The sequence below is a fragment of the Indicator indicator genome, chromosome Z (genome assembly GCF_027791375.1).
Source record: "Indicator indicator isolate 239-I01 chromosome Z, UM_Iind_1.1, whole genome shotgun sequence".
In the NCBI taxonomy this organism is placed as follows: domain Eukaryota; kingdom Metazoa; phylum Chordata; class Aves; order Piciformes; family Indicatoridae; genus Indicator; species Indicator indicator.
Genome location: NC_072053.1, coordinates 2,998,805 through 3,025,180, shown reverse-complemented (window position 1 = coordinate 3,025,180; position 26,376 = coordinate 2,998,805). Strand labels below are relative to the sequence as shown.

The 26,376-nt window shown below is 37.6% G+C and overlaps 1 protein-coding gene across 3 annotated transcripts in view; it reads right to left on the bottom strand.

The window, feature by feature from the left end:
* MEF2C (myocyte enhancer factor 2C) overlaps positions 1-26,376 on the bottom strand; it is a 137,679-nt gene that overhangs the window by 5,040 nt on the left and 106,263 nt on the right. For all 3 annotated transcript variants that reach the window (XM_054397745.1, XM_054397746.1, XM_054397742.1), the window contains 5 exons: positions 23,460-23,646; positions 22,290-22,337; positions 8,092-8,264; positions 5,629-5,758; positions 4,622-4,757 (listed from right to left, as the gene is read on the bottom strand). In XM_054397745.1, the coding sequence (XP_054253720.1) occupies positions 4,622-4,757; positions 5,629-5,758; positions 8,092-8,264; positions 22,290-22,337; positions 23,460-23,646 (674 nt within the window). The remainder of the gene's footprint in view (positions 1-4,621; positions 4,758-5,628; positions 5,759-8,091; positions 8,265-22,289; positions 22,338-23,459; positions 23,647-26,376) is intronic.

Below are 26,376 nucleotides of genomic sequence, written 5' to 3'. Positions count from 1 at the left end.
GGGGTTGGACCAGATGATCTTTTGAGGTCCCTTCCAGTCCCTAACATTCTGTGAAGAAGGATGGAGAGAGACTGTTTACAAAGGCCTGTGGTGAGGATGACAGGTAACAACTTCAAAATAGAGAAGAGCAGATTTAGATTGGATGTTAGGAACAAGTTCTTTACCATGAGGGTAGGGAGGTGGTTGAGGCCCCATCCCTGGAGATATTCAAGGCGAGGATTGACAGGGCTCTGGGCAACCTGATCTAGTTGAGGATGCCCCTGCTGACTGCAGATAGGGTTGGACCAGATGACCTTTGGAGGTCCCTTCCTACCCAGATCATTCTATGATTCTAAACCCACTGTTACACTGATATGAAAGGTGAAATCATACATACCTAGGTGTTGATTTCAAACTTGTATTATGAACAGAGGATTGACCTCTGTTTAGAATAGATAGAAGAATCTTTTCTTCTAAATAAGAAAATAATACCTCTGAAGTGACTATTCTGACTTCCACAAAATGATTTCTTTCTGTGGATGTGTGCAAGTGTAGAAACATCTATTTGTATTTATATATGTCAGTGTATATTTTACTCTGTTGCTTCACACCAGTGTTAACTTTGATCCAGGAATGCCCTATTTTCGTCATTTGAAACCTACACTGAGTTCACTAGGAAATAAGCAGGTTTTGAAAATGGAAAATCCACAGAGAACATGAAGCAGATGTCTCCAAAGGATTGTGTATAATTAAAAGCACTCAGTAAGTGCAGTGCAGTCCACTCCTGTTGATGTAATCACCTTTTCCCATACATTGCATGAAATAATTCATTTTATGGGGACAATGAAGAAAATTAATGCTTTAGTTTTGCACAGCAGTTCCTACTGAGACCAGTAGGTGAAAATTCTAGTATATATTTAGTATATTTAGTATACAACAGCCATGTGGGAGAAATGATGCTTCCTATCTAGGTTCTACTACACAACTCAGCTCTGTAAGAGTTGAGAAGCAAGTCAGGGTGCAATGAGCTTGCAAAGTGGTCTCTTCTGATGACAGTGAGGCAGTTCTGTGTGTCTCCACCTATTCAGATCTCCAGCTACTGTGTAAATTCAGCATGAACAGAGAGAAATCATGTCTGAGCAGGTGGTGCGTGAGGACATGAGCAGGCACCAAATAGGTTCTTACAGAGGGAGAGAGTGGTCTATTGAAGGAGGAAAGAGCCTCACATATCTTTTCTTTTATGCCCACATTTTCTTCTCTAAATCAGTTTACTTCCTCACTTAGTATAATTTTCCCCATAAGGAACCATTGCTAATTCACTGCAAGATTTAGTTATGTAGCTTAAATTATGTACTAGTCTGTGACTAGGAGAAAAGACTCACTGGCAATGCAACCTTCTTCTCTGTTTTTAATTTTAGATAAAAGCAAAGTTGTGGATTTTTTTTTTAATGCATTTTTGGTCAGTATTAAAGCAGAATAAGTTTCTATGTCAAGATATTTTTATTAGCTCTCACACATTAAGGCCTACATTTTAAACACAAATTTCTAAAGGAGGAAAACCATGAAACTGAATCACTTGAACATCTTACTTACAAGGGTGGCATAAGAAAAAAAAAAGGCTCAGTCCTAAATATATAAGGCTTTTATTCAAAACAAGGAAGTTGGCAGAACTGATACAAATTCTCAAAACACAATGTCACTGCATTTAAATTTCTCAGTTAAAATGGTTCAATAGAGAATATTTGCCCATATTTATCTATGGCTACTCACTGAAGTTAATTGTTGCTAAGTAATAAATTTGCTATGCAAGAGCTGTTGAACAAGTCAACAGTATGCATGAATTTGGACACCTTTTTCTTCAAATGGGCAGATGCTTGAGGAAACTTCTTTTATATGAACAATTATCTGAAGAATCTTCAGATGAAATACTGTTTCTATGTTTGCATTTATGTTTTACCTGGGGATGACACTTAAGGGAAAAAAGATACTGTCTTAGGGACATATAGATGAAAGAACACTTCCCATATACTGGACTAAAAGATTTAGGTATTTATCTGAAAGTTTGGAATGGACTTCCATTCTGGTTAGTATCAGTTAACTTCTGGTAGACTCCTGGTCCATGTTAAACACAAAGTAACTCACTTTCAGTGACATGTCTCCCCAGGTTTTGGAAGAGACTGATTTTCAGTAGGATTTGTGTACATATGTATATATTTTTTTTTTTCAGATGTAGAACTAGTTAAAAGACCATTAAAACACTATTTTGCTTTTTAACCCAAAAAGTTGAAAAGCCTGTTTTAAATGCCTCAGTCACATTAGAACAGTCTCTACACAGTTATCCTATTCACCAGGCTCAGCCAAAAGCTGAGCAGACAGGGAGAGTGAACTTCTCCCATGTTCTCAGTTATTTGCCCTCCAGCACATTGGCACTGGTGTGGCTGCTAATTGCATAGTTAGCATGAAGAATTAAGAGTTAGGTTGCAGAGATCTTTTCCAATTATCTTAAAGATGCTGAAATTGTTGGGGACTTATCTGGGGCAAGCTAATATGTCTAACCATATCCTCTCCTGTTACTAACCATATTCTTCTGCCATGCATCAAGGAAGAAGAGCTGGTATAAAAACAGAACCTGCTGGAGAACTAGGATGTCTTTTCCACTAGCCCTGATTTCTCACAGGTCTTTACTTATCAGCAAACACCTCACAACTGCCAAATCTTTCCAGTATATGACCTCACTCAGTGCAGGGACTTGGGTTGTCAAACCCTTTCTAGATATATTTTCTCAAATACCTGGAGTTAACTGCAATTTTGTGTGATTGTTTTAATCTTTCTGCAAAAATTCTGTCTCAGGTTGACACGGTCTGAATACATTCTGTATGATTTGAAATTTTCCAAATAACCCAAAAGTTATCACAGGTGTTTTCTCATGTAGCACCCAGTGACTAAAATAAGACAAAGAAATGCTTGTGATTTTCTGCAGAGATGGAAGACTTCTCCAGACCTGTCATAGCTGAATTAATTTACAAATTACTGGAAGAATAATAATAAAAGTAGCAACTCAGAATGTGTTCCACCAGCCACAGCCATTACACTTTGACATTCTGTGATAGGAATTAGAAACAGATGATGATGTGTTACATATCTGAAAAGGTCTGTAGTTAGTTTAGGATGTAATTTATACTTTTTGTTGTTGTTGTTGTTAACCAAATAGGTTTATTGCATTCTTTGGTTCAGCACTGAAAACAATCAGCTTATTGTAAGCTTATACATTGATATTTAACATACAAGTTTTCAATGTATTTGAGACTTTATGTCTTTAGTTGTACAGTTAGCCTGAATGTTGCCCCAGAAACTGCAAAGTCAAAAAGAAAATAGAAGAATTATAAGAGAAAGGTATTAAGACTTCTTTTTTTCCCCCTAGTACAGCAACTATTTAAGTTATATGTTTTTATGTAGTTATTATCTACATATATTTATATAGAAATGAGGATTAATTTTTTTTTAATGTTCTCTGAAACACTTGTATAGTCCTTTAAAAATCCAAACCACCTCGACATGGTAAAGAAATTACAGTAAGTTACAACATGTGGTCAGGTAAATTAGGATTTTGAAGTTTAAGCCACATCTCTAGTGTTAAATCATTGCATCCGAAACCCAACCAAAATTAGTGCATATGTGCAACACCTCTTTCTGGGGAAAAAAAAAAATAAAAAGGAGGTTACTTTTCAAAGTGAATTAAATTTCTCCTCATAAATCCACTCCAGCTGTTTTCAGCTTCTGTTTTCATAATGAGAACTTTTAATGTTCAAACATGTCTAAGCATACCTTAGGCTACATGTGGCATGCTGGTGGATGTCTATGGTCTTATTCAGTAGAAATTACAGATACCATACAGGTAATCATACTCTTACAGTTAACTTCAATGAGCCAAGACATTGCTTTATAAAGAATGTGTTAAGTAACCTCCCTGTGTGAATTTTCTCACTTTCAAAGTGATTTAGCAGTGTGCTTCACCGATTTTGAATAAAAGTCTTGAAATTAGCCACTAGAGGGCATGGATACCTCTCCTCCTCAACAAAGTCAAATCGTGGTGAGTTTTGTGCTCTTAAACAGTTCTTAGGACTGATTATGTTGTTTGCTTTCAGAAAACATTTTCAAAGAAATGAAACTGGAATGTCAGAGCTGAGCAGAAGGGAGTCTGTGATTATTGTACAAGGTTAAGGCTTAATCCGAGGTCAAATCAACTCGTCACTCTTACTTGAACAATACTTAGAAAATTGTCAAGTTTACTGTGAATATTTGTGCTATAGTAACTGGAAATAAAAGGCATAAATAGCAAAACACAGAAACAGCACAACGTAAGTGTTTATCTTGGTCTGTAGTACTGAAACAAAATGCTATTTAAAGCAATAAAGAGGAATGCATGGACAGTAGTAGTCTTTACTACACTACTGAAAAAAGGTCATGGCCAGAGAAAACTTCCTTGTAGCTACCTAGCAAAGTTTTTGTGAAGTATGTAGTTCCAGTTCTGGGAAATGGGACTCTTACACATAGTAAATATGTGCTGATATATTTCATGTTCAGGATTAGTGGGTAGGCTGAAGTCACTGTAGAACAGTAAAATAAAGAAAACACTGCTTACCCCAATTGGCTGAGGGCAGATGGTGGCATGTTATGTAGGTGTTGCTGTTGCCAGCCAGTCACAGAGCCAAGATGAAGAGCACTGGCTGTATTAAACCCAGAGAGAGATGATATATCTGCACTACTCAGAGAATATTCTAGATTTGAAGACAGAAAGGCAATAATTAAAAAGGAATTAAAGAGGAAGCAATTAAACAAAAACTAGCATTGCTATTTTCACTTCACTTTGTAAGCCTTTTAATTTTAATTACACCAATTACATTATGTTGCAGCAGAAAAAGTAGACTTCCCTCTTCCCTCCACTCATTTACTTGGGAGCAAATAATACATTAATAATGATTACGTAATTTGGCAGGGCTTTCCTGGATCTGGAAGATACAAAATATTCTTAGCCTGTATATCCACAACTACAGATGCCTTCTCACAAAGACTTGAAAAACATAATGGTATTTTGATTATATCCTTCCTTGAAGAAACCAACAGGCAGCTTGTGTATGAGCAGTGCAGACTTTCTCTAAGAGCATCAGATTTGTACAGCAGCATGCTCGATACAGCAGCAATTTGCAATAGAAAATGGAAAGGATCTCCTGAGGCTTCATTTCTAATCTCTCCCAGGAAACTGTGGTAGTTCACAGAGGTCATCGGACTCTGTTTTGAAGCTGCTTGCTCCCACTACCCTTATGATTTTGGGGAGGTACAGTGAACTGTATGATATTATCTGTGGTATTAAAAGGATAAGATGGTGTCTTTTAAATTACATATAGTATTAAAGTCAGTGGAAGAAAGATATCAAAGCATTTTTTTCATTCAAACAAAAGCACCAACTTTTTAATAGCTGTGTTTCAAGTTAGTGACAGGAGACAGTAAGTAAAGGCAGTGCAAAATCATATCAGCTATGAAATTTTCAGTTTCTCCTAGTGAACTTTACCTAATTCATTAGTACTGAGATAGACATTTGTCAGCATCTTGTTCCCTCCCCCAGTCTTTACATCTTGCACCCATACTCACCAGTACCATATGTTGTTGAGATGGCTGATGGGTATCCTCCCATCCCTTGCCCTGGTAGAGTAGGAGTTGCTACGGAAACCACTGGAGTAGCCAATGACTGAGCAGACTGGGAGTTATTTATCCTCTGATTCTTTTAAAGTAAGTAAAATAAACATATTATTGATGCAATTTTAAGTCAGCTGAGTGTATTAGCTTTCTGGGTGTGTTTTGTGCATGAGAAATACAGGCTGATATAAATTTCTAGAAATTAATCATTTAACATGTGGCTTTTATGAACTCTGCCAACCTTATCATTTACAAGCCTTCAAGAGACCAGCTGTCACCATAGTAACCCATTACATCAGTATCTCCTAGGTAACTGAACTAGTAACAAGTAAGATTGCTTTTATTGTGGGCAGAAGAACAGATCGTATGAAAAACTAATGAAATATGTAAACTCTGTTCCCAGTGTTTTCCTTTTCTCTTGGACAAAAAAAAAAACAAACCCAAAACCCACCAAAAAAGCCACAACAACCCAACAAAAAACAACCCAAAAAAGCACCAAACCAAAAAAGCAAAACCAACCAGCCAATCAAACCTAAACTCCACAACAAAAAAATCCCCAAACACAGTGAAAGAAGCATCCCCAAACGCAGCCGTACTGGATTTTATGCTTTGAAAGAGACGGGCGTTTGGAGATGGCTGAACACTGGACTCTTACCAGCAGATGGTGCTCTGACTACTTCGTTTTTGTGCACCAACCAAACTTGGGAGTTCGGTAGCATGGCAGCTAGACGCTTATCTTTTAACGCCGGGGCACTAGATGCTGCTCTGAAAAGATACTGCACTACAGAACTCTAATCCAGGCAGGAGAAAATGCCCAGAGAGCCACCAAAACAATGTCATAAAGTTGCACCGTCTTCAACAGCACCAATTTGCACCCTCTCAAAGCACCAGCTGCAAGAAAGTTTTATTCTAGCATGTGTAATCTGAAATGTGGCCTTCCATACAGTATATTTCAAAAATTTTGATGATCTTTTTGTTCACATAACAATTATGGCAAAGTTTTCCATTTTATTTCAACCAACACTTCCACACAAAATAACTGATTTTCTTTTCCTTGTTATTAAGATGAACATCACTACCACTTACCAGAAGCAGATCAACATCCTCAGACTGAGTGCATAGGAAAGGAGCATTAAAAATTAGTGAATATAAATATTTACCAGGATGCAGATTTCTAGCCTAGGAAATAGCTTTGTCTGATAGGAGCAGCAAACTGGACACTTTCTGAACATAGTTTGGCAAAACAACACTTCATAGATTTCTCCTTTGTCCTTCGAATGGGATGTTTGTCTCCATTGTGAGGACAATCTATCCAGTTTTCAGCACAAGACTTTCTTTAAGAATTTATTACTTCTTTTACAGGCCCAGTGGCTGCATACTGTGTTGCTATGCCTGGTTTCAGGAGACCTGACCATTCACAGAATCCCTTGGAAAGTATCAGTTTAAAGGACTCTGGAATATATCATTTGATGGAGACAGCTTGTCACTGCCTTGGTCAACACTGAGCATTGCCCTGCAGGAGACTATTTATTACTTAACCTCCAAGAAGGCAGCATCACATCTACGGGGGGTAGGGGAAGGGGTGCAGCTTTAATTTGATGTTCCAAGTTAATTTATTATGTGCCATGCTGAAGTAGTCAAACTGGAAGTTGTGTTTGTTACATAATGGAGAAATGTGTTGATAGTGTGACTTAAGTTTACCATCAAGATATGTTTAAAAATTAAGCTCACTTTTAATGTTAAATCACTCATGAAAGATTTACTTGCAGCCACTAGCTGACTTTTGGGAGCAGACAAGATATGCATACAACACCTTAATGATTCAACTTCCTAGCAAAACAGCCTGCCTAACTTTGTTAATCTTGGCAGGACATACAGCAGTTCCATACTACTTTTTATCCTCCTGTATCCATTTACAACGTCCTACTTGGCCTTTGCAGTTCGGAGTGACAGAGTTCAAATTACTTTATTTGTAGTTAACCTGCCACCTGTCTGTATGGATAAATATTTAAGAAAAAAACCAGAGTAAGTTAGGAATACTCAGGGTTAAATTCAACCTTTATAACAAATCCAGGAAAGGCTCTTCCAGCTACTAGGAAAGAGACTGCAGAAGTTTAGACTGTGCAGGTGTGCAGGACACTTCCTATTTTGCAACTCAACAGAAAAAGAGGAGGAAGTAAACAAGATTCCATAAAAGCAATCGAACAGGCTCTGCCTACATCCTCAGCTCGATGTGAAGCCTTAAGATTAGACCAAATGAGCAGGAGTCTGTAATGTTAGTGTGCTGATTTTACTTTCTTGAGCAGGCCTTGAAATTCCTGAATATGTCTTATCTGAAGCAGATTAGAAAAGAAAGAAAACAAACGAACAAGCAAGCATAAAAAAAACCCCCAACAAACATCTTTGAAAATGCATTACCACTGATGGCATGGTGTTCTTGCTGCCAGGTGGAATAAGCACACGGAGATCTGGTTTACGGTTGTTCATTCCCAAATTCATTGGAGGCGGAGATTTTGCTTGCATATTCTTGTTCAAATTGCCAGGTGAGACCAGCAGACCTGGTGAGTTGCGGGGGTTGCCATATCCATTCCCTGTTTAGGTAAAAAAAAAGAAAAAAAAAAAGAAAAGAAAAGAAAAGAAAACAAAACTCCAATGTATTTCTTAAGACTGAGCACTAAAAATGTCAGAAAAAGTCAACGTAAATACCTGTGTCATGCAAGGTATATTTATAGGAAAACACAACAGATCGCATATTTAAAACAACTGGTCTTAAAATGCTTTGTCTCAAGTCAGGGGAACATCTCAGTGAAGTGCTGAAATTAACTTGATTATACAACTATATTTACAGCATTATAGTATATATCGAAATATATATAGTATGCGCTCAAAGCAGCCAAGACCTTATGGCTGAAAAAAAAGTCAAAGTTATGCTGTGTTTTCTTGACAACTATGGAGGATTCTGCCTTGCCTGACTCAGCCCTTTCCAGGTCATGATTTTGTTTTGTTTTTAAACAAAGCATGAGTATTGCAAGGCTATAATTTCCAGAAAAGGCAGGGGGAGAACTAGGAAGATTCTTAAATGTTTTTGGCTCTCTTTCACCACACTTTTTGGACCTGATTCTGTCAACACTAAAGTCAATAGGAGCAAGAGCATAACCTTATTTGGGAAATAAAACTGTATCTTTCATCTTCATCTCTCTGCTGCTTTCTGCAGGTCCCAGGAACAACTCTGACAGGCAAATGCTTCACTTGCCTTTTTCAGAAACGGGTTTCCTTCTCTCACCGTGTAGTACTGACAGCTGCATATCTGTAAGGTTACTGACCTACCATTACACTGAAAAATGACACCTTCCTATTTCATCTGCCTAATTTCACCTCTTATCTACATAAAGTTTGGGTAAAAAGGTGACTTTTTAAGTGTAGCCTTGAAAGAATTTCAAGAGAGAGAGAGAAACTGCCCAGTCATGGAGAGGGAATAGCACGAAAACTGGCACAGAAAGAGAAAACTTTCACAGATAAATAACACGAACACAAGTGCTAGGGGAGCCTTTCTGTTCTGTGCTCATCTTTTGTTCAAAGCTTGAGAGCTGTGACACACAACCTAGAAACAGTGTGGGAAGATAAGCTAGCGAATGTGGCATAGCTCTGAGAGTTAAAAGCCCTGGACCCTCAAATTTCCTCCCCGCCTCAGCCCCCTTTCTGCCCTGCCCCCATGTGAAATGGGGTTTATAGGCTAAAAGAACTAAATTATGGAATTAAATTTGATAAAGTATGTGAGGTGGGCATAAAAATGACAGTACAGCTTGTTAGGATAATAAAATGTGTCCAAGCATGACTAACATTAAATCATGTTTTTAATCCACAAGCACATCAGCTAATTGTATTTACCAGATCAGCACATCCATGGGAAAAAAAAAATCTGTCAAAGCTGTTAAATTATGAAAACACCACTTCAGGCTCTGAAATATTCTGAGCTGTGAATATGAGGCTTCCAACACAGGAGAAGTAACACAGAGTGATACTCAAAAAAATTGGTGAGGTACATTTCATCACTGGCTTCTCCTGGCTTATTTATTCTCATGCTTGTCTTACTACAATTATTTCCCAAGACATTGCAAAAAGGCACTAAGATGAAATCAGATCACATCGGAGATTTTGTATTTATTTTGTAGCTAATCTTGTTATTTATTTCCTTAATAATATCTTACAGTTAGTGAGATGAGTCAATGAAAAAAAAATGTATTTTACACTTACCAAGGTAAAATAGCCGAAACACTGTCAAGAATTTTCCGTTTTGTGTCAGTACGCTTTTATTTTAAAGGAACAATTGCTCTCAATGTGGATTTTCTTCAGATTATGCTCTAATTAATGCTATGTGTTACTACAGGTGACGAAATTAGGCGAGGCATTTTGAATCTACAACAATATTTTCTTCTAGAAGCTACAGAGCCTTTAAAAACCTGGTCTTTTACAAGCTGAATACTGAAAATCTAATGACGTGGAGAAGAAACTGAAGCAAAAGTAGAGTTTCTCTGATGCTGTTTTCAGGCAGGAGCTATTCTACCAAAAGGAAGTAAAACTGCCTGGTGAAATCTGTGTATGATAAGTGTTCAGAGGGAGAAAATGAAGCTGCCTGAAGAAGCATCACGGCTTTTTTAGTTTTACAATATTCAGCTTAAGTTATTTAATGAAACAGCGTGCACTGAAATCTATTTTTGTTTTTATAGTTGGCATTTTCTGAGAATAGAAACCCTTACAAGAAAGAACTATTTTCTACATAAGATTTACTTAATGTTAATTGCTAAAAATCAAGAGAAAGATTGCATCTGTCTAAAACTTTACTTTTCAGAAACTGGCATTTATATTATTTACCTCCTGGTGTAGAATATTTTGAACAGTGATAACATTTCCTTACATTTATATTTTTAGAACATCATATTATTTTTAAGAACTCCTGCAATCTTCTCTTTACCAGTAGATTTCTGCTGTTCATGGCACATTATGCCAGCTAGCATTTTGGAGCCATATAATAACCGTTCCTCTTTCCAGCCACCAAATTGTTATTCTTTTGGTATAGTGTGGATTTAGGAATGTTAAGTCTGTGGACCTTAAACCGATGCCACAGAAACCCATCATTTGAAAATCAATGATGAATGCATGCATGTGGTTTGCAGTTAAAAAGAGTCTGCATTTAAACCAGCTCTTTAAACCCTATCCTCTTTACTCAGAAAGCTGTGGCCTGCTCTGAGGCAGCTGTCCCACCTTCAGATAAATCCACCAAAGAGAATGGCCTCATTTACATTCAGAGGCATAAAAAAAAAGAAAAAAAAAAAAAGAAGAAAAAAAAAAAGGCATAAGACTTCTAATATACAAATTAAACCTCCCTTCATCCTATACTTTAAAATTATGCTCTGCCTGGACAATTATCAATTTAGATGTGACTGTATGCAGAACATCGCATTCCACTATCCACTTGAAAGCGTAAAAATTACATGTCATGTATGAATGGATTTCCTGATTATAGATTATAAGAAAATGAAAAACAGATGGATTTTAGAGCGAGTTGGCTTTACATTTTTATTTGGTTAAAAGCCTTTTTTTTTTTTTTCTGGAATAGAACGTTTTTAAACATTACGGATGTAAGTTGTAATGTACACTGAAAATAAAAGCAGTAGATGCACAAGTTTTAAGGGGTGTATGTCAGAATTTGTAAATTTACAGTATTCTCAATTCAAAATTTTTCAGATAAAATTATTTTTCCTTGTGTTGTTTGTTATACTAACTCAAAAATATAGAATTATTTCACACAGGAAAGAGCTTGTTTCTATACAGAGCTAGTGGAGCAGTACATGTCATTGAAATGCAGCACCAGACTTTGTGTTTGGGCTAATGGCAGAATATAAAGACAAATGCTTTCTGAGCATGGATTACTCCTCCTGAGCAGGTTCCCACGTTCTGCATTTAGGCAGAAGTGCCATTGACTTTAGAGGGAATTTTGTTCAAGTACTGACTGCACAATGAATCCCTGCAATATCACTTCTTATAAGCATTCAGAAAAGTTATTTTTGCATACCAATTGTTAGTCAGTCAAAAATAATTATATATATTAAAAAAATTTACTCATGGAAAACTGTGATTTGAGCTATGATACAAATTAATGTACTACTGCCTGAAATGGTCACTTTTATGTTTAAGAATTTAAGGGTAACATTAATCTGCAAGTTTATTCAGAGCAGGAGGGAGATCAAAGTTTACTTCTTTCATCCTCCATCAGTACCACCTGTACCTTGTATTAGTTTTGGTCATTGGTGTTACAGTACTTGCAAAGTGGCAGCAATTACTAATATTCTTACAGTTATGGTAATAACTCAATACTGAACATTTAAGCCAGGAATTATCTACACATTAAGATATCACAGATGAGGAGGAATAATTTCTTTCTTTATCACTCAGTTTTCTTGACCAGCATTGTCATGATTCAAAGTCCTTAAGTCTTGAAGTTTTCATGTACCTACTTATTTCCTTTAAATCTCTGACTTAAAAAATACAGTGAATGAAAAGTTTTTTAAGGTAGTCCTAGAAGAATGAAGAACAAGACACACAATTTATATATCCTTCCTTTGATCTCTCATTTACTCCAATGCTTTTCACTGACCATATGGGTTAAGAATTTACAAGATCTTTAGGATCCTGTGATGTCTACCTCCATTAATTTTAAAGGGAAAAGAGCTTTCACAAAGGAGTTTCAATAAATATTAATGATCATTTCAAGCTTCCAACAAGTGTATGCTCTTACTTGTGGAAATTATCATATTTCTTCCAAGAAGAATATGTATTTTCTATTTCATGAAGGACTTCTGCTTCTTACTGGGTTATGTCAAATATACATCCCATATATATGACACGACTGACCACCAAGTCTCTCAAGAAGAGAATTAAATAAGGCAAAACACATCTGTATAAACATGAGAGAGAACCATGCTGTAATTTACCTCCACTTCAAGATATATGTATATATGAAATAACCGATGCACTAAGAGACATTTTGCTAAATTTACACCCAGTTTTGCAGTCTGTGCTCAGTTCATTCTCCCACTTTCTGGAGGAATGGTTATTGTTCATAGTACTAACTGGAAGACAACAAAAGAATACCTTTTCTCTCTTATTACCTTATGTATAAATTTGTTTTTGTTAGTGCATATGTACTGTTGGACAGGCTATGGTTTACCACCCAGACAAAGCAGATACCAACAAAAAACCAGTAATGCCAGGAAGCTGTACTGGTTGATGTTCACCTAAGCATCATTTTAAAAAGAGATAACTTGGAGTTCTTACTCCCATGTTGCATGCTAGTCATTTCACAACACATGACCTCTACTAACTGCAATGGTAGAAGGAAACCATTCTGCAGATATGCTCCCCCAGACAAAAAGAAAATAGTTACGTTAAAGGATTTCCCTATTCCCACGGTACTACATTGGTGGACTTTCTTTACTGAATTATTGGGAGTCAGCTCAGACAGATGTGAAATATCAGCTGCTTTCTGGACTGAAATAAGATTAAAGTGCCATGAACACTAGATACTTGGAAGAACAGGAAGAAAATGAGAAGCAAACTACCTCAGCTTTGTTACAGTTTAAGAACCAAACATTTAGATATGATGCAAATAAAAATGTAGAGACTCCAACAATATAAAACTAAGCTGATATCCAGATCCCTAAATCACTTATTCTTGATATGCAGAGTGTGTAACTCCTATGGGAATTCTTGCTTTTTTAAGTCTCAAGGAGTAAAAAGGGCTTTAATAGCACTACAGTTGTCCTGTGATGGAAATAAAAAACAGGATTAGTGAATCAGAAGAATACTGCTAATACTTCAGGGAATTTAGGTCCACATGGAGAGCCACATGCACTGGGACTGCACAAAGCTAAAGGTTTCACTATGCATGCATCTCATTTTGTGATTCTGGGTGGTAGTGAAAACTCATTTGGGAAACCAGGCAAATCCCCATTGCTTCCACTGTAGCAGAAGCAAACAGTCTCATCAAATGTCCCAAGGAAAACTGTGTGAATGGTTATGGGTATATCATGAAGAAAGTGACTTCCCTGTTGGGTGGCTCAGTTTGCTATGTTCTTGGGCTGGCTCAAGTACTTAGGCTTAGATTCTACAAACTGAGGCAGTATGGGTCTTACTGCTAAATCTCCTATTTAGATTAATTAACAGTCCTAATCCAGACTCCCACACATGGTCCATCGTCATCTGCATGAAGGCTGACACTTGGGTCTGGTTCTGCCCCAGCTGCCCCTCTTAGGACCTGATCCCTGGCTGGGGCAGTGGGATGGGTTCTGGATGTGAAACCCTGCCCTACAACCACCAGGAATCCCTGCTGCCCCTTGGCTCCAAGGTGTCCTGATGGCATGCTCCTCATCATGAAAGAACTGAAGTCCAACTCTTCCTCTTCAAATCTTCATACTGAATATGGCCAGTGACCTTAATGAACAGTTTACATGGACGAAGTAGTCGAAATGATTTCTAATGCTTGGGATAGTGCCATATAAAATTTGGGACATCCTTACAATCTACCCTTTGTGGAATATTCACAGGTGCACACAACTATTGCTGGAAAAGGACACTTGTGTGCTGCAGCTTAGCAGCTGAACTCAGACTTCCTTTAGGACTGAGATGATGTTTCTCAGGCAGAAGCTGAAAGTAAAGCAGCAGCTTTTTGGCCACTTAACAACATGGACCACATTGCAAAACACATTTCTGGAAACATAAAGACATGACATGGATCCTGGAGGTTAGAAATACGAGATGTTTTTTCAGCCAAGTGGAGAAATAGATGAGTTTATTGAGATGTAAAACGAAAGGCCACAAGAACAGAAACCTGACCTGTGTATCACAGACCATTACACTTCATGCAAATACTTCACTGCTGAGTCAAGTGTGTAACTAAATACAAGGCAAACTAACCTGATCACCAGCACTGTGGTTATGTTTTGTTGCTATAATAAGATCTGCATTTAAATGTTTCTAAAGTATTTTTTGCATTAAGTATTCTTCCACTTCAGTCTAGGACTTCACATCTTAACAAAATAAATGTAAAGGTGGCACCTAACTGTCTACAGAATTAGGCTGTGGTTACCTACATTAGGAACTAAGCTTCAAAACCTTTCTTACTGCAATTAGGTTTCCCAAGCTGCAGGCAGACATTCCAGTACATCTCTGGATGTATGTCACAGTGTGGGTCTGTCACAAATTATAGACTGCCAGAAGTGGGAGTGCTCTTCCTTCTTTCAGGATGATCATCCTTATTCCTCTCTTTTTAGCTCAGCACATCAATAGAGTAATAGAAGATTTAAGTCTAGGCCTTGTTTATGGGTTTTTAATTTTACAGTAGCATTACTATTGTCTAATATTGGTTATATTCTGATATTGTCTGATAATAGCATTTTACTAATTGCTCTGGTAATTTCGGGAATCTCAGTGCATATAGCTTTAATGCAGAACCACTACCTTTCCTAAATCTTAACTTCTGATTGTGATAGTCATTTATTTCCACTTCTACAACACTATTTTTTTTTCTGACAGGGTTATTTATCAATAGTTATGCTCAGCTCAGAACCCATATATTTCAAGTTATCTTTTCTGAAGGTATATAAAAGAAAGATACGAGCCTGGGAAGAGTAGAGGACCTCTCTCCTCCTGACTCTGAGTAAGAACCTTTGACAAACCATATGCTTTTAAGAAATTATACGATGATGACAAATATTTTTTTTTTGGGGGGTGTTTGAAATGAATTACCAATTTCAGGAAGAATGCCTTTTTTTTCATGAAAAATATTTCAAGACAAGAAGCAATTCCAAGTATAAACTGAACACATTATTTGAGAATGTATATTCTTCCTTCCCCAAAGAAATTGTAGAAATAAGTGACTTTTTTTAATTTTTCTTTTTTTTTTTTTTTTAAGATGCATATATTTACGTTGTTGATTTTTGTTAAATGCACAATTATGGGAAATGAAGAATATATAATTTAAAATCCAACATCAACAAAGTTTCAGGACTGTATCTATTAAACACAAATGATATATACTTGTGTATACTAGATGTCATTAGAACAGACAGGCAGAGAAAAGTAAGTGCTTTGCCATAGGAAATACTACTTAGATTAGTTTTGAAATTTAAGCAGTTGCAAAGAAAGGATCAGTAAACTAACCCACCCATGTCTGCTCTGGCTTTTATTTCTGGGAGACTGTTCCAACAGAAAAATCACCTTGTAAGAGATTTGGAAAACAAATGGCATTCATGGATTGAATATCTTAACTGGGGAATCATGTTAATAGTTAAAGGGTCATATTAACTTAGTACTTTCAGGAGCTTCCACATGTGGCTGCTATCCCAGCTTCAAGAGGTTAAAATCATTGCTTGCTTGCTTTCTCAGAGCAAAGCCTTTGCTGCATTCCAGATCCAGGAGGCATCAACTATCTCTTTCAGGACTCAGGACAGGCATGATATCCAGATGTTTGCTAATTTGTGATGCCTTCTTATGTTTTCTGAATTTAAACAAGAATATGTATTGCAGTGTGCAACAGAAGGCAGTGTGGTGCCTTAAAGAACAAGAATGCATAGACAAAAAAAACCCAACAAACAAACCAGTGAAATCCCTGTCTCACTGAAGTAAAGCACAAAATTCCCCCATACTTCACCAGGAAAAGAGTATTATCTAAAGAATTCAGATTATTCTTGAGGAACATTTGAAACTGCTTGTCATAAAGAGAAAGAAGTCAATCACGCCTGTCGTTAAAATCCCACTTACAAAGAACCACGGTTTGTATGACTCACTTAATTGTTCATTATATGTGAACTTAGGGCTCTCTCCCTTTCAATCCTTTCAAGCTGTCGTTTTACAAACACAAATATTGAGACACTGTTGATTAGAGAGATGATGAGACAGAGAATAACTAAATAAATTACTAAGTCAACACTTACACAACTGATGGAAACCTAGCAAAGGCCAAATTTTCACAGATTTTCATTGAGGTCTGTAAGAAGAAGCTGACATGGATCTCTTCATCAGCAAGAGATGAGCTAGCTAAAAATGCATGCATCCAACCTTTGCATATGACTCCCATTCAAGTATTTTTTTTAACTTTTACACCTCTAAAAGTTATTCTTAAAGTTTGAAATAGGCTGTATGAAAGATCAGTGGCTTAGGGCAGAAATAGAACAATAGAATCGTGGAATTGTTTTGGTCAGAAGAGACCTTTGAGATCATCAAATCCAACCACTAACCCAGCACTGCCATGTCACCACTAAATCATGTCCCTCAGCACCACTTTTACATGTTTTATTAATACCATTTTTCTCTTTTCATATTGCTTGTTACTTGGGAGAAGAGATCAACTCCCACCTCAGTACAATTTCAGACCTGTCCTCTTAGCCTCCTTTTCTCCAGACCAGAGAACCTAGTTCCCTCTGCTGCTCCTCATAAGACTTGTTCTCCAGACTCTTCATCAGCTTTGTTGCCCTTTTCTGGACATGCTCCAGAACTTGGTGTCCTTCTTATAGTGAGGGACTCAAAACTGAACCCAGTATTTGAGGTGCAGCCTCACAGGTGACAAGTGCAGGGGCATGATCATTTCCCAGTGCGATGCTATTCCTGTTAAAGACCAGGATGCTGTTGGTCTTCTTGGCCACCTGAGCACCGCTGGTTCATGTTCAACTGGCTGTCAACCAGCACCTGTGGTCTGTCAAGCGGTTTTCCAGCCATTCTGCCCCAAGCCTTTAGTGTTACATGGGGTTGGTGTGACCCAAATTTAGGATCCAGCATTTGGCTTTGTTAAACTTCAACCCTTTGGCCTATACCCAAAATACTCAGTAGGACTTCATTTTGGAAAGGTGTGTGATGACTGCCTACACAGATATGAAATTCAGATAGTTTTAGGTAGACTATTTCATTCATACTATGTATTAGAGCTGTCAGAGAAGTTCCAGTGTCATTACTGAGCTCTACCACAAATCTCCTACCTCTAGGTGCTTCCCTTTAAACACTGTAAAAAACAGTACACAACCTTCTCAGCTGGAGGAACACTTGGAAAAGGAACACTCTCAATGATACAATATGAGTGGAAAAAGAGAAGAGGAGAGCTATTATGCTTTTCATTTCTTATTCCCCTCCATGCCAATTTATGAACTCATATTGTTTGGATTTGGCACTGTTGCATCACAGACTCTGTTATGAATGACTGCATCTTCTTTATTTTGGACCATAAACTTCCTTGGATAGGAACTATTGTTTACTATACATTTGTACCACATCTTGCCCAATCTTTGGATCAGAGGTCTGTGGGCAACTGGGTTCATCGAGTAACAAGGGAAGGGCAATGATTTACCATGCCCTCCCTGGCTAACACAGTCCTAACCGGTTGCCCATAAAATGTGGTTCATCTGGGAATGAATCTGGTTGGAATGAATCTGTTTCAACTGGGAATCATTGTCGTCAGCTTACTTATTTATTTAACATATTCCACACTTCCAGCCTGCAAATTATCTCCTCCTGACCATGACAAGATTGATTTCAGGGCACAGTGAAGAACGTTTATGTAACATTATAGTTTTTAAAATTTTTGGCTTGTTTTGTTTTGATATTAATTTGCTTATTTATAGTTTCAAAAGACACTAATGCAACTTTGAAACTCTTGCTTATTTTTGGTACTGCTTGCAGGCTTATTTGGGCAGATTGTTCCTTTTTAGTAAATCACTGTTTTGAGAAGATACAATCCAGATTGCTTCTGCCCTGAGGGTTTATGAATTATCCTCCTCCCCCCCACTATTACATATATATTCCTGTGAGGCTTGAAATACTAGTACACTATATAAAATATTCACCCACAGCAAAAAGAAAAAGGAGAAGGAAAGCACTGGCAAATTACGACATTGGCTGGCAGATGCCAGACCTGAGCCCTCAGAAGATGAGAAATCAGCTGTTGGCTTGTAGTTAATTTCCAGAAGCACGGAGTAACTGCTGATTTATAGTCATTAAAAGACATGGGATGAATTTCTGAAAATGCACTGCAGATCTTCTCAGTTTCTAATGATTATAAAGAACAAGTTTAAAGTTACATTGAGGATGTTTGGTTTAAAGACAACCAACACTCAGACTCCCTGACAGCATTTGTGCAGTCCCAAGTACTTTTGAATGAAATGTTCTCTTAGATTAACATTAATGTCACGATGGAGGCAGTAGTGAAAAGAATTACAGAAAGTGAATAAGCAATTATTGCTAATTTTTGGTGATACTCATCCTGGATTTAAAATTTGAGGTTGAATTTTTCCTTTGATTTTATCATTTACAGTAGTTCAAAACATAAAGAAATTCTCTTGGTTTAGATGGGCTTATTCCATTCAAGAGAAAATGCAAATATATAATACAAAATCTTATAATCTGAAAACCATACAAAGAAGAAAAATGTAACTCTGTATGAAAATGTGACTTACTATGAAAATAAAAAAGTTTGAAGTACAGATGGAATATTATTTCATCTTTCATCAGGCTTTCAACATAAATATTGAGCCACTCGATAAAGTCTAGAGTGGTAAAACTTCATAGACATTATTTATTTCTGGTCAAGTTACTCTTAAGTGGTTTATTAAAGACTATGCTCCCTAAAAATTAAAAGAACTTCACATAGGCTACTACATAAACAGGTAACATGTCACTTCATATTAGTTAGGAGGGGTAACCTAGAATGGTTGTAAAGTGTACCAATTTGGGCTGAAAAGTTCTTTCAGAAGTTCTCTTTTTCAATCAGAAGCCTCTGGTTTGAGAGAACAATGCCAAAGACATTGCTGAATTTATAATTGAGTAACTATTCTAAATGTGAAGTTCACTCCAGTTTTGTTGGCAGTTGCTACTATCACATGGTAGAAACTATTCAATCAGTGTTTGGCTAAGAACAAATTTACTTTAACAAACCTGAGATAACCTTGGTTTAACTTAAAAATACCACTGATGGTATTTAGTTGTACAGGATAATAAAGAGGTAGTCAGCTTTTTTAAGTTCTATTTATGTCTTGGGTTGGCTCCCAAGGTAAATTGTGGATGGTTTCAGGATTATTACTTGAAATAATCCAAACCAACAAAATAACATACTTCTCAAAACACAAGCTTAACTAATCTTTTCCCATTTCTAATATTGCAGTTGTAATGCAATTTGTTGTAATGTAATTTGTTAAAGCAGTGCAGGAGCGGAGGCCTGGTGTTAATAGCAGAAATGAAACTCTTTAGACTCTTCTTCTTGGAGTATGCTATTTTGAATATATGCTATTTTTGGACACTGCAGAAAAATGCAAATTCATAATGTTCTAATTTGGCCAGAAATATGAACCCGAACAGATTAAACCACATGATCATGCTACCAGCTTCCAAGATGCCGAACAGAAGAAAACAGAGAGGTCTCTGTCTTGTGAAAAATGATGAACAAAGAGAACTTTTGATGTTTATTCTTCTGCACCCTAAAGAAAGAGGACTGTCCAAAAGAGTGGCATTGTGGAATGATGCAACTAAGACAGAGGATTCAACCTTATGGTGACCTTTTCCTCTTCCTTCAGCCCTGTATCAAATTCTTCCTACTGCTCTGCATTTAAGAGATTTAGAAACCCCTTCTTTAATGGTGTTTAAAGCTCTTATTGCCAGATAAAGAACAAAGGCTATTCATATGATTAAATATTTATGATGCATTCCTAGCAATGCCCCTCATATACATGCCCCTCAAATCAATTGCCTACTCCAAAGATACATTGCTTGAGAGCTTAATGCATAACACCACATGTAGGAAATACAAAGTCTTAATTTGTGAGTAAATAATCAAGCTATCCCTCTTCCTATGCTTATATATGCTTTAAATATATAAGGGAAAAAAAAACAGAAAAAAACCCCAAATTTTCAACCGTCATAATGATTGATATACAGATTTTATTACGCAAAAGGTTTGCTAAGTTAACTGCATGTGTAGGGGAACTTTTATTTTAACGTGTGCTTCTTTTAAAAGAAAATACTGCCTTTTCTGATTGCTTCTCATCGTCTTTTTAAAGGAAGAAGGAAAGCAGGAAGAAGGCCGTGATATTTCTTAATGAGCCAGGAGAGGGAGCCCCTTAATAGGGCAATCAACTTCCTATCCCAGTCCCTCTGCAGCCGTTCCTGAAATTTCTTTTGCACATGAGGTTAAAAGGAGATGAAATGCCAACATGGCCAGAATGAATCTCTCTTTGGCTGTGTTTCACCAGCTAACAAAAGGTAATTAACAAAACTGTAATTTTCTACCATGCTTTCTTTTCTTGAGAACAAAGGAGACTAATAGCTAAGTTCCCGTGGTCTGCCTTCCCTGCTCCTAAATTATTACAAAGTGACCTCTCAAAGCTTCAGCATGCTTTCAAAGAGCCTTTTCTGATACAGTGCTGTGCAGTTCCCATTTTACTAGAAATGCATCACACAAACATCTGTGAGTCATCTACGTGTGAAGATAAAAGTGGGGGGTGGTCTAGCGCAGGCTGAGAAGAGCCAAGAAAGGGAACATCACTATATCCAGAATTTCTTTAATTTTGTGGGACAATGCCAGAACTGGCATCTGTATCCGCCTTGATTTTATAGTGCACAAAATGGATCTTCCAACTATTTTTCCGTAGAGTCCTTTGAGAGCAGTTAACCCAGTGAAATTGGATGTGCTCCATGTTTTACCACTCAGCTTATTTTCTTCAAACATATGTGTTTACTTCTCAAACTGAAACAGTAATCTTGCCATTGTCTTTTGTAATCCGTATTTGTAATAATGCAACATTGCTGACATTGCTAACAAACCACTGAGTTCACTGAGCAAAGGGGACTACTCTGACAACATCCGTGTGATAACACAGACCTGAGCAAGTACAGTTCTCATTAGTTCTGTGGGAGCAGGACTAAAGGGGCTAACCTTTTCCTCTGTGTGGGTATTTTGAAAATCCTTTCCCTGTTGTGTACTGAAGCACTTAAGCAAATACATAAAACTAAGCTTAAGTTAATTACTGATTATTTAAGTAAATGTTAACAGATTTTGCTGACTACCTGCAGTCTTAGAGCAAGGGACTGAAATGAAATCTGTGCTCACTAGATTGTAGTTTAATGAGTGATTCAATATTGAAATCTTTACTCAAGCTTAAATTCACAAAATGAGCTCTCAGTTCCGCTGAAGCAGATGGAAAAAAACAAAAAATCCCTGCGACTTGAAAAGGGTCAGGGTTTGTGACACTGGCCTCAGCAGGAGATCTGCCTGAACAGAGCTATGCAGTGGACCTGCAAATGCAAAGTATTTAAGGAAAGGCTAATGTGAAGTAAACCAGGCATTTGTATCTGTGGAATTTGTTGAGGTGCGAGATTTTTGACATTGCTGAAAACAAGCCTCTTCCTACCCATGAGAGAAGCACAAATATCAACTCCCCACCGCCCAGCTGGGGGAAATAAACCAATGCTGATCACTTCCTAATATCCCACCTCCAATATGGAGCTATTTTAGGACTCAGCCTTTGAAGGAAGCCCTTTGTTCACTTAGAAAAAATAAATACAAATTCTTTTCTCTTTACCTGCACTGGTGCCTGCACCGGTTGTGAGGTCCCCACCCATCAGGCCACCTAAGGGGTTGAAATGAAATAGTAGAAGTGAGAATGACGAATTGCAACAAGCAAACAGTCAAAACATTTTCTCTAACTTCAAACAGCCTGCTTCAGTACCCACCACCCACCACTGATTTCTTCCAACTTCAGCCGGCATCGGATTAGAGCCATAGCCATGAAATTCTAATGTACAATGTTACCTGTGTGAGGCACTTGCCTTCCAAGGCCAATATGAAAAATCAGTTATATTTGAAAGTTATGCATAGTAGACCTTAATTTGAAAACTGTCTTTAGTTCAGTAGCATTCAGAAAAGCAAAGGCTTCCACATAGGACTGGGAGGAACGCACTGGAAGCTCCTGGATGACCACGCAACTCAGAAGGTGTAACATATATTTACAAAGTTTTTAATTTTGCTTTCCTCAGCCTTTCATAGACATTCACTCTAAGGACTTTTAAAACTTCTCTGCACTTGGGGACCTCAAATAGTTCTTTGAGCCTGGTATACTTAAGGATCTTGATGTTGTTTCAGCCAGACGGATTGAATGAACTTAATCCCCATTTATCCTGTTCAGAGGTGAGCCCTCATCATCACCAGACCAAAGCAGAGCCTCTTGCTATACAAGGCACTCAAATTCAGAGCTGAGCTAACATTTACCCATCGAGGAACTTGTGAATGCATAAATAATAATACATTCTGCGTTTAGATCTAGACTGATGATTTAAGTAATGTGTCATTTTACTTGCTTCAATTTGTTTGCATTGGCTTCATTTCTTTCCCTGTCCCCTTAAGCTTTCTGGTATAGTGAGTTCTTACATGAATTAAGCAGACAAGCTGCCTTTTTATGAAACAGCATATTGTCTGCCCTTTTATCCTTTATTGATTTCCTTTAATCTTAGTCAATGTTCAGAGTTTTCTAGAATTGGGATTTTATTTTTTTTTTCCCCTCCCCAGTTTTCTAAATTAGGAATAGAAACCCCTTTGACCCATCTTTTGATTTTTCAACAAAGCAATTTTGGACAAATTGTTATGGCTGGTGAAAATAGAGTTCTTTTCTCTCAGAGTACAGTTTACAAGGACCCAGGGCACACAAGCAGCTGACAAAAGAGCATTTAAAGAGATGGGATTGAACAGAGCCTACCTGTGTTACCTGCACTCGGAGGCCGATGTGTCACGCCAGGAGACATGCTATTTCTTTGCAAAGAAGGATGAGCCAGTGGCAAAAGGTTGGGGTTACCCAGGGAGCTGACTGGGTTACTGTATACCAAACTGTTGTGGTTGGACACTGGGATAGAAACTGGCATCTCAAAGTTTGGTGGTGGAACAGCCTGTAGAAGCAAAAAAGGGAAACAAAGACAAGAATAGTACAGAAGCACACCAGTCTTCAAGTACAGTTACTCTATATTTAGTTCAAATGTTGTGTAGTTGGTGGTCAAAATATTTACACTTGCTTCTCTCCCCAAAGAGTCAAGAGAAGAGTTTCAAAAGAGTGAAGCTTTTACATATGATTTTTCAAGTCATGACTCCACATTCTTTTAACGCAGCTTGAACATCTATTTTCTCAGTACTGGAAATTTTTTTTTTCTTTTTTCTTTTATTTTTTTTCTTGTTTAAAACAAACCCCTGGTTTATGAAGCTTACTTTTCTTTCTCTTTCATTCTGTGAAGTCATAAATTGTTCACTTATGATATCTTAATCTAGTGTCACAGATGGCTGCAAGATCAAAGGTACATGATTATGATGACTTCATCACATGGAGAAAAATTAGAAAGAGTGGAATGCGAAAGGGAAAGCTTTAATTTCAGCTTATGTTGCTTTAGCAACCAGAATGATCCCAAATCAGGCACCAACACAGTAAATTACTTCTAAGTTTCTCTCTTAGCTTGCAGGGGTTTAAAAGAAACAAAGTTCTACTCAGGGACAGGTAGTAGATACAAGAACCTTAGGTAATCATCCATCTCTGAGTAGTTTGTGTGTTTTTTAGTTTTTCTTTTTTTTTAAGCAGTATCTTTTCACCATACTGTTTTTGTACTCTCATGAGCCATTTTCTTTTGCAAGAATCTTTTTCAAGAGCAAAACCATCGAACACTCTGACAGAGTGTGTGAGAAGATGCAGTACCTGATTCTCTTTATGCTCTTAGAAACCCCATCTCAGTTTTTCTTGGTGGGTTGGTGGGGTTTTCTTGCATAGCAGCTGCCTGAATTTTTTTACAGTTCATGACTCTGGTGGCATTCAAATACATTAGAAGTCCATATTTAATTTATTTGTTTTGAAAGTACTTAATTTCTTGCCTTTGTGAATGGAAAGAAAAGAATTACCTGACAGCATTGTAAATATTCAAACAAAGTACCCCTTAATTTGCCATTTAAAAGTCTTAGAGCTTCAAGAGTTTAAACCCTTTAAAAAATTCTTTTAAACAATATTTTAACACCTTCAGAGGGAGGAAATAATAGATTTTCATTGTGTGGTTGGCAGCTGAGAGTACTGTTAATTCTTCAAAGACCTAGAGGGACTATGTTGAGAGCTGGACACGTAATCTGCTGTGTCAGGCAACAAAGGCACCCTGACCTTGTGCCACCCACATGTCTCTTCCCTGGCTGGCCAGAGCTGTTGGCTGTGCCCTGCATATTACAGTGTTGGCCATCAAATTATGGGTATCCCTTCTTTTTTTTTTTTTTTTCATCCTCTTCCCTTTCTAGGGCCAGACGTAATTTTGCTCTAAATATAGAGGAATCATTTTGCTTAACCACCTAAACACATAGCAGGATTTTAGTTCAGGGTATGATGTGAAGGATACATTACACAAATGCCTTGGGACTTATTTCAAGGTGTTAATTTAGCCCTGAAACCCTCTACATAGCCCGTGGCCTGGTTTTGCAAGAGATGGCCATAGCATGACTACTGAGATAGGTGGGGCACCCAAGTGGATGGACCTGCTGGCATTGCCCTCCAAGCTGGGGCTCAATTCCCTCTGCCAAGAAGCTGATGTGCACCCCAAGGACCATATTTTCCATAGAACTGAGTGGTTTAAGTAGAGGTGAGAAAGGGAGTAGAGGTGTCTTGGGAATCTACATATTCAGTCTGTAAGGAGTAAAACTTCACATGCTTCTAGGGTCTGTGCAGGGATCCTGAAATATATGAATGCGTCTGGCAAGTAGAAAGAGGAATAAATGACTATGTGACGAAAAGTGTGATTGATGAAGTATATTCTTCATTTCTTTCAGGAATAATCTCCTTTTGCCTGCCAATATTCTTACAATTGAAGTCCAAAGTACTAGCTGCGTGCGCGACTTGCCTTTCAAAGGTCAATTTACAAACCATATAGCACAAGGAGTTACCAGTTTGTGTCATGACTGAGGTCTACACTCCTTGGAAACAGGTTCATGCAACATAATCTCAAACATCTGATCAGCCTGAAGGTATGTTTTGAAGCATGACATTCTCTTCACTGGCAACAGAAGGACCCATGAGTTTCTCAGATCCCTTGTAAACCAGAAGTGCATGGGTGCTCCTAGAGCTCAAAGTCAGTTGCTGCTGCTGTTTTCTGCCTTTTCAAAAGGTTTTAACCAGTGAATTCACATGAGGATAGATGTTTTAGCATCACCTCCAACCTGATGTGAGACATGAATAAGCCAACATCAAACCTGCTATTATTGAAGTGTTCAGGGCTGTGGTGGAGATCTCTGCTTAGTGGCTTTAGGCACATGATCCTGCCTTCTTGAATGCTAATCTATGTCAGATTGAGTGTCACCCATCAGGGAGCACTATGAACAATGTCTTCTTCAGCTCTGTCAGGAGATCTGTGAAGGCTGCTGTGTGAGCCCAGGTAGACATCAATATTGCCTCTGTTTTCTTCTTGAACTAATCCAAATTTCATAGAATCATAGAATGATGGAATCATTTCAGTTGGAAAAGACTTGTAAAATCATCAGGTCCAACCATTCTTTAACTCTACCAAATGTAGTGCTAAGCCATATCCCTCAGCACCACATCTTTGTGTCTTCTAAACACTTCCAGGGAGGGGGATTCAACCACTTCCCTGGAGACCCTATTTCTG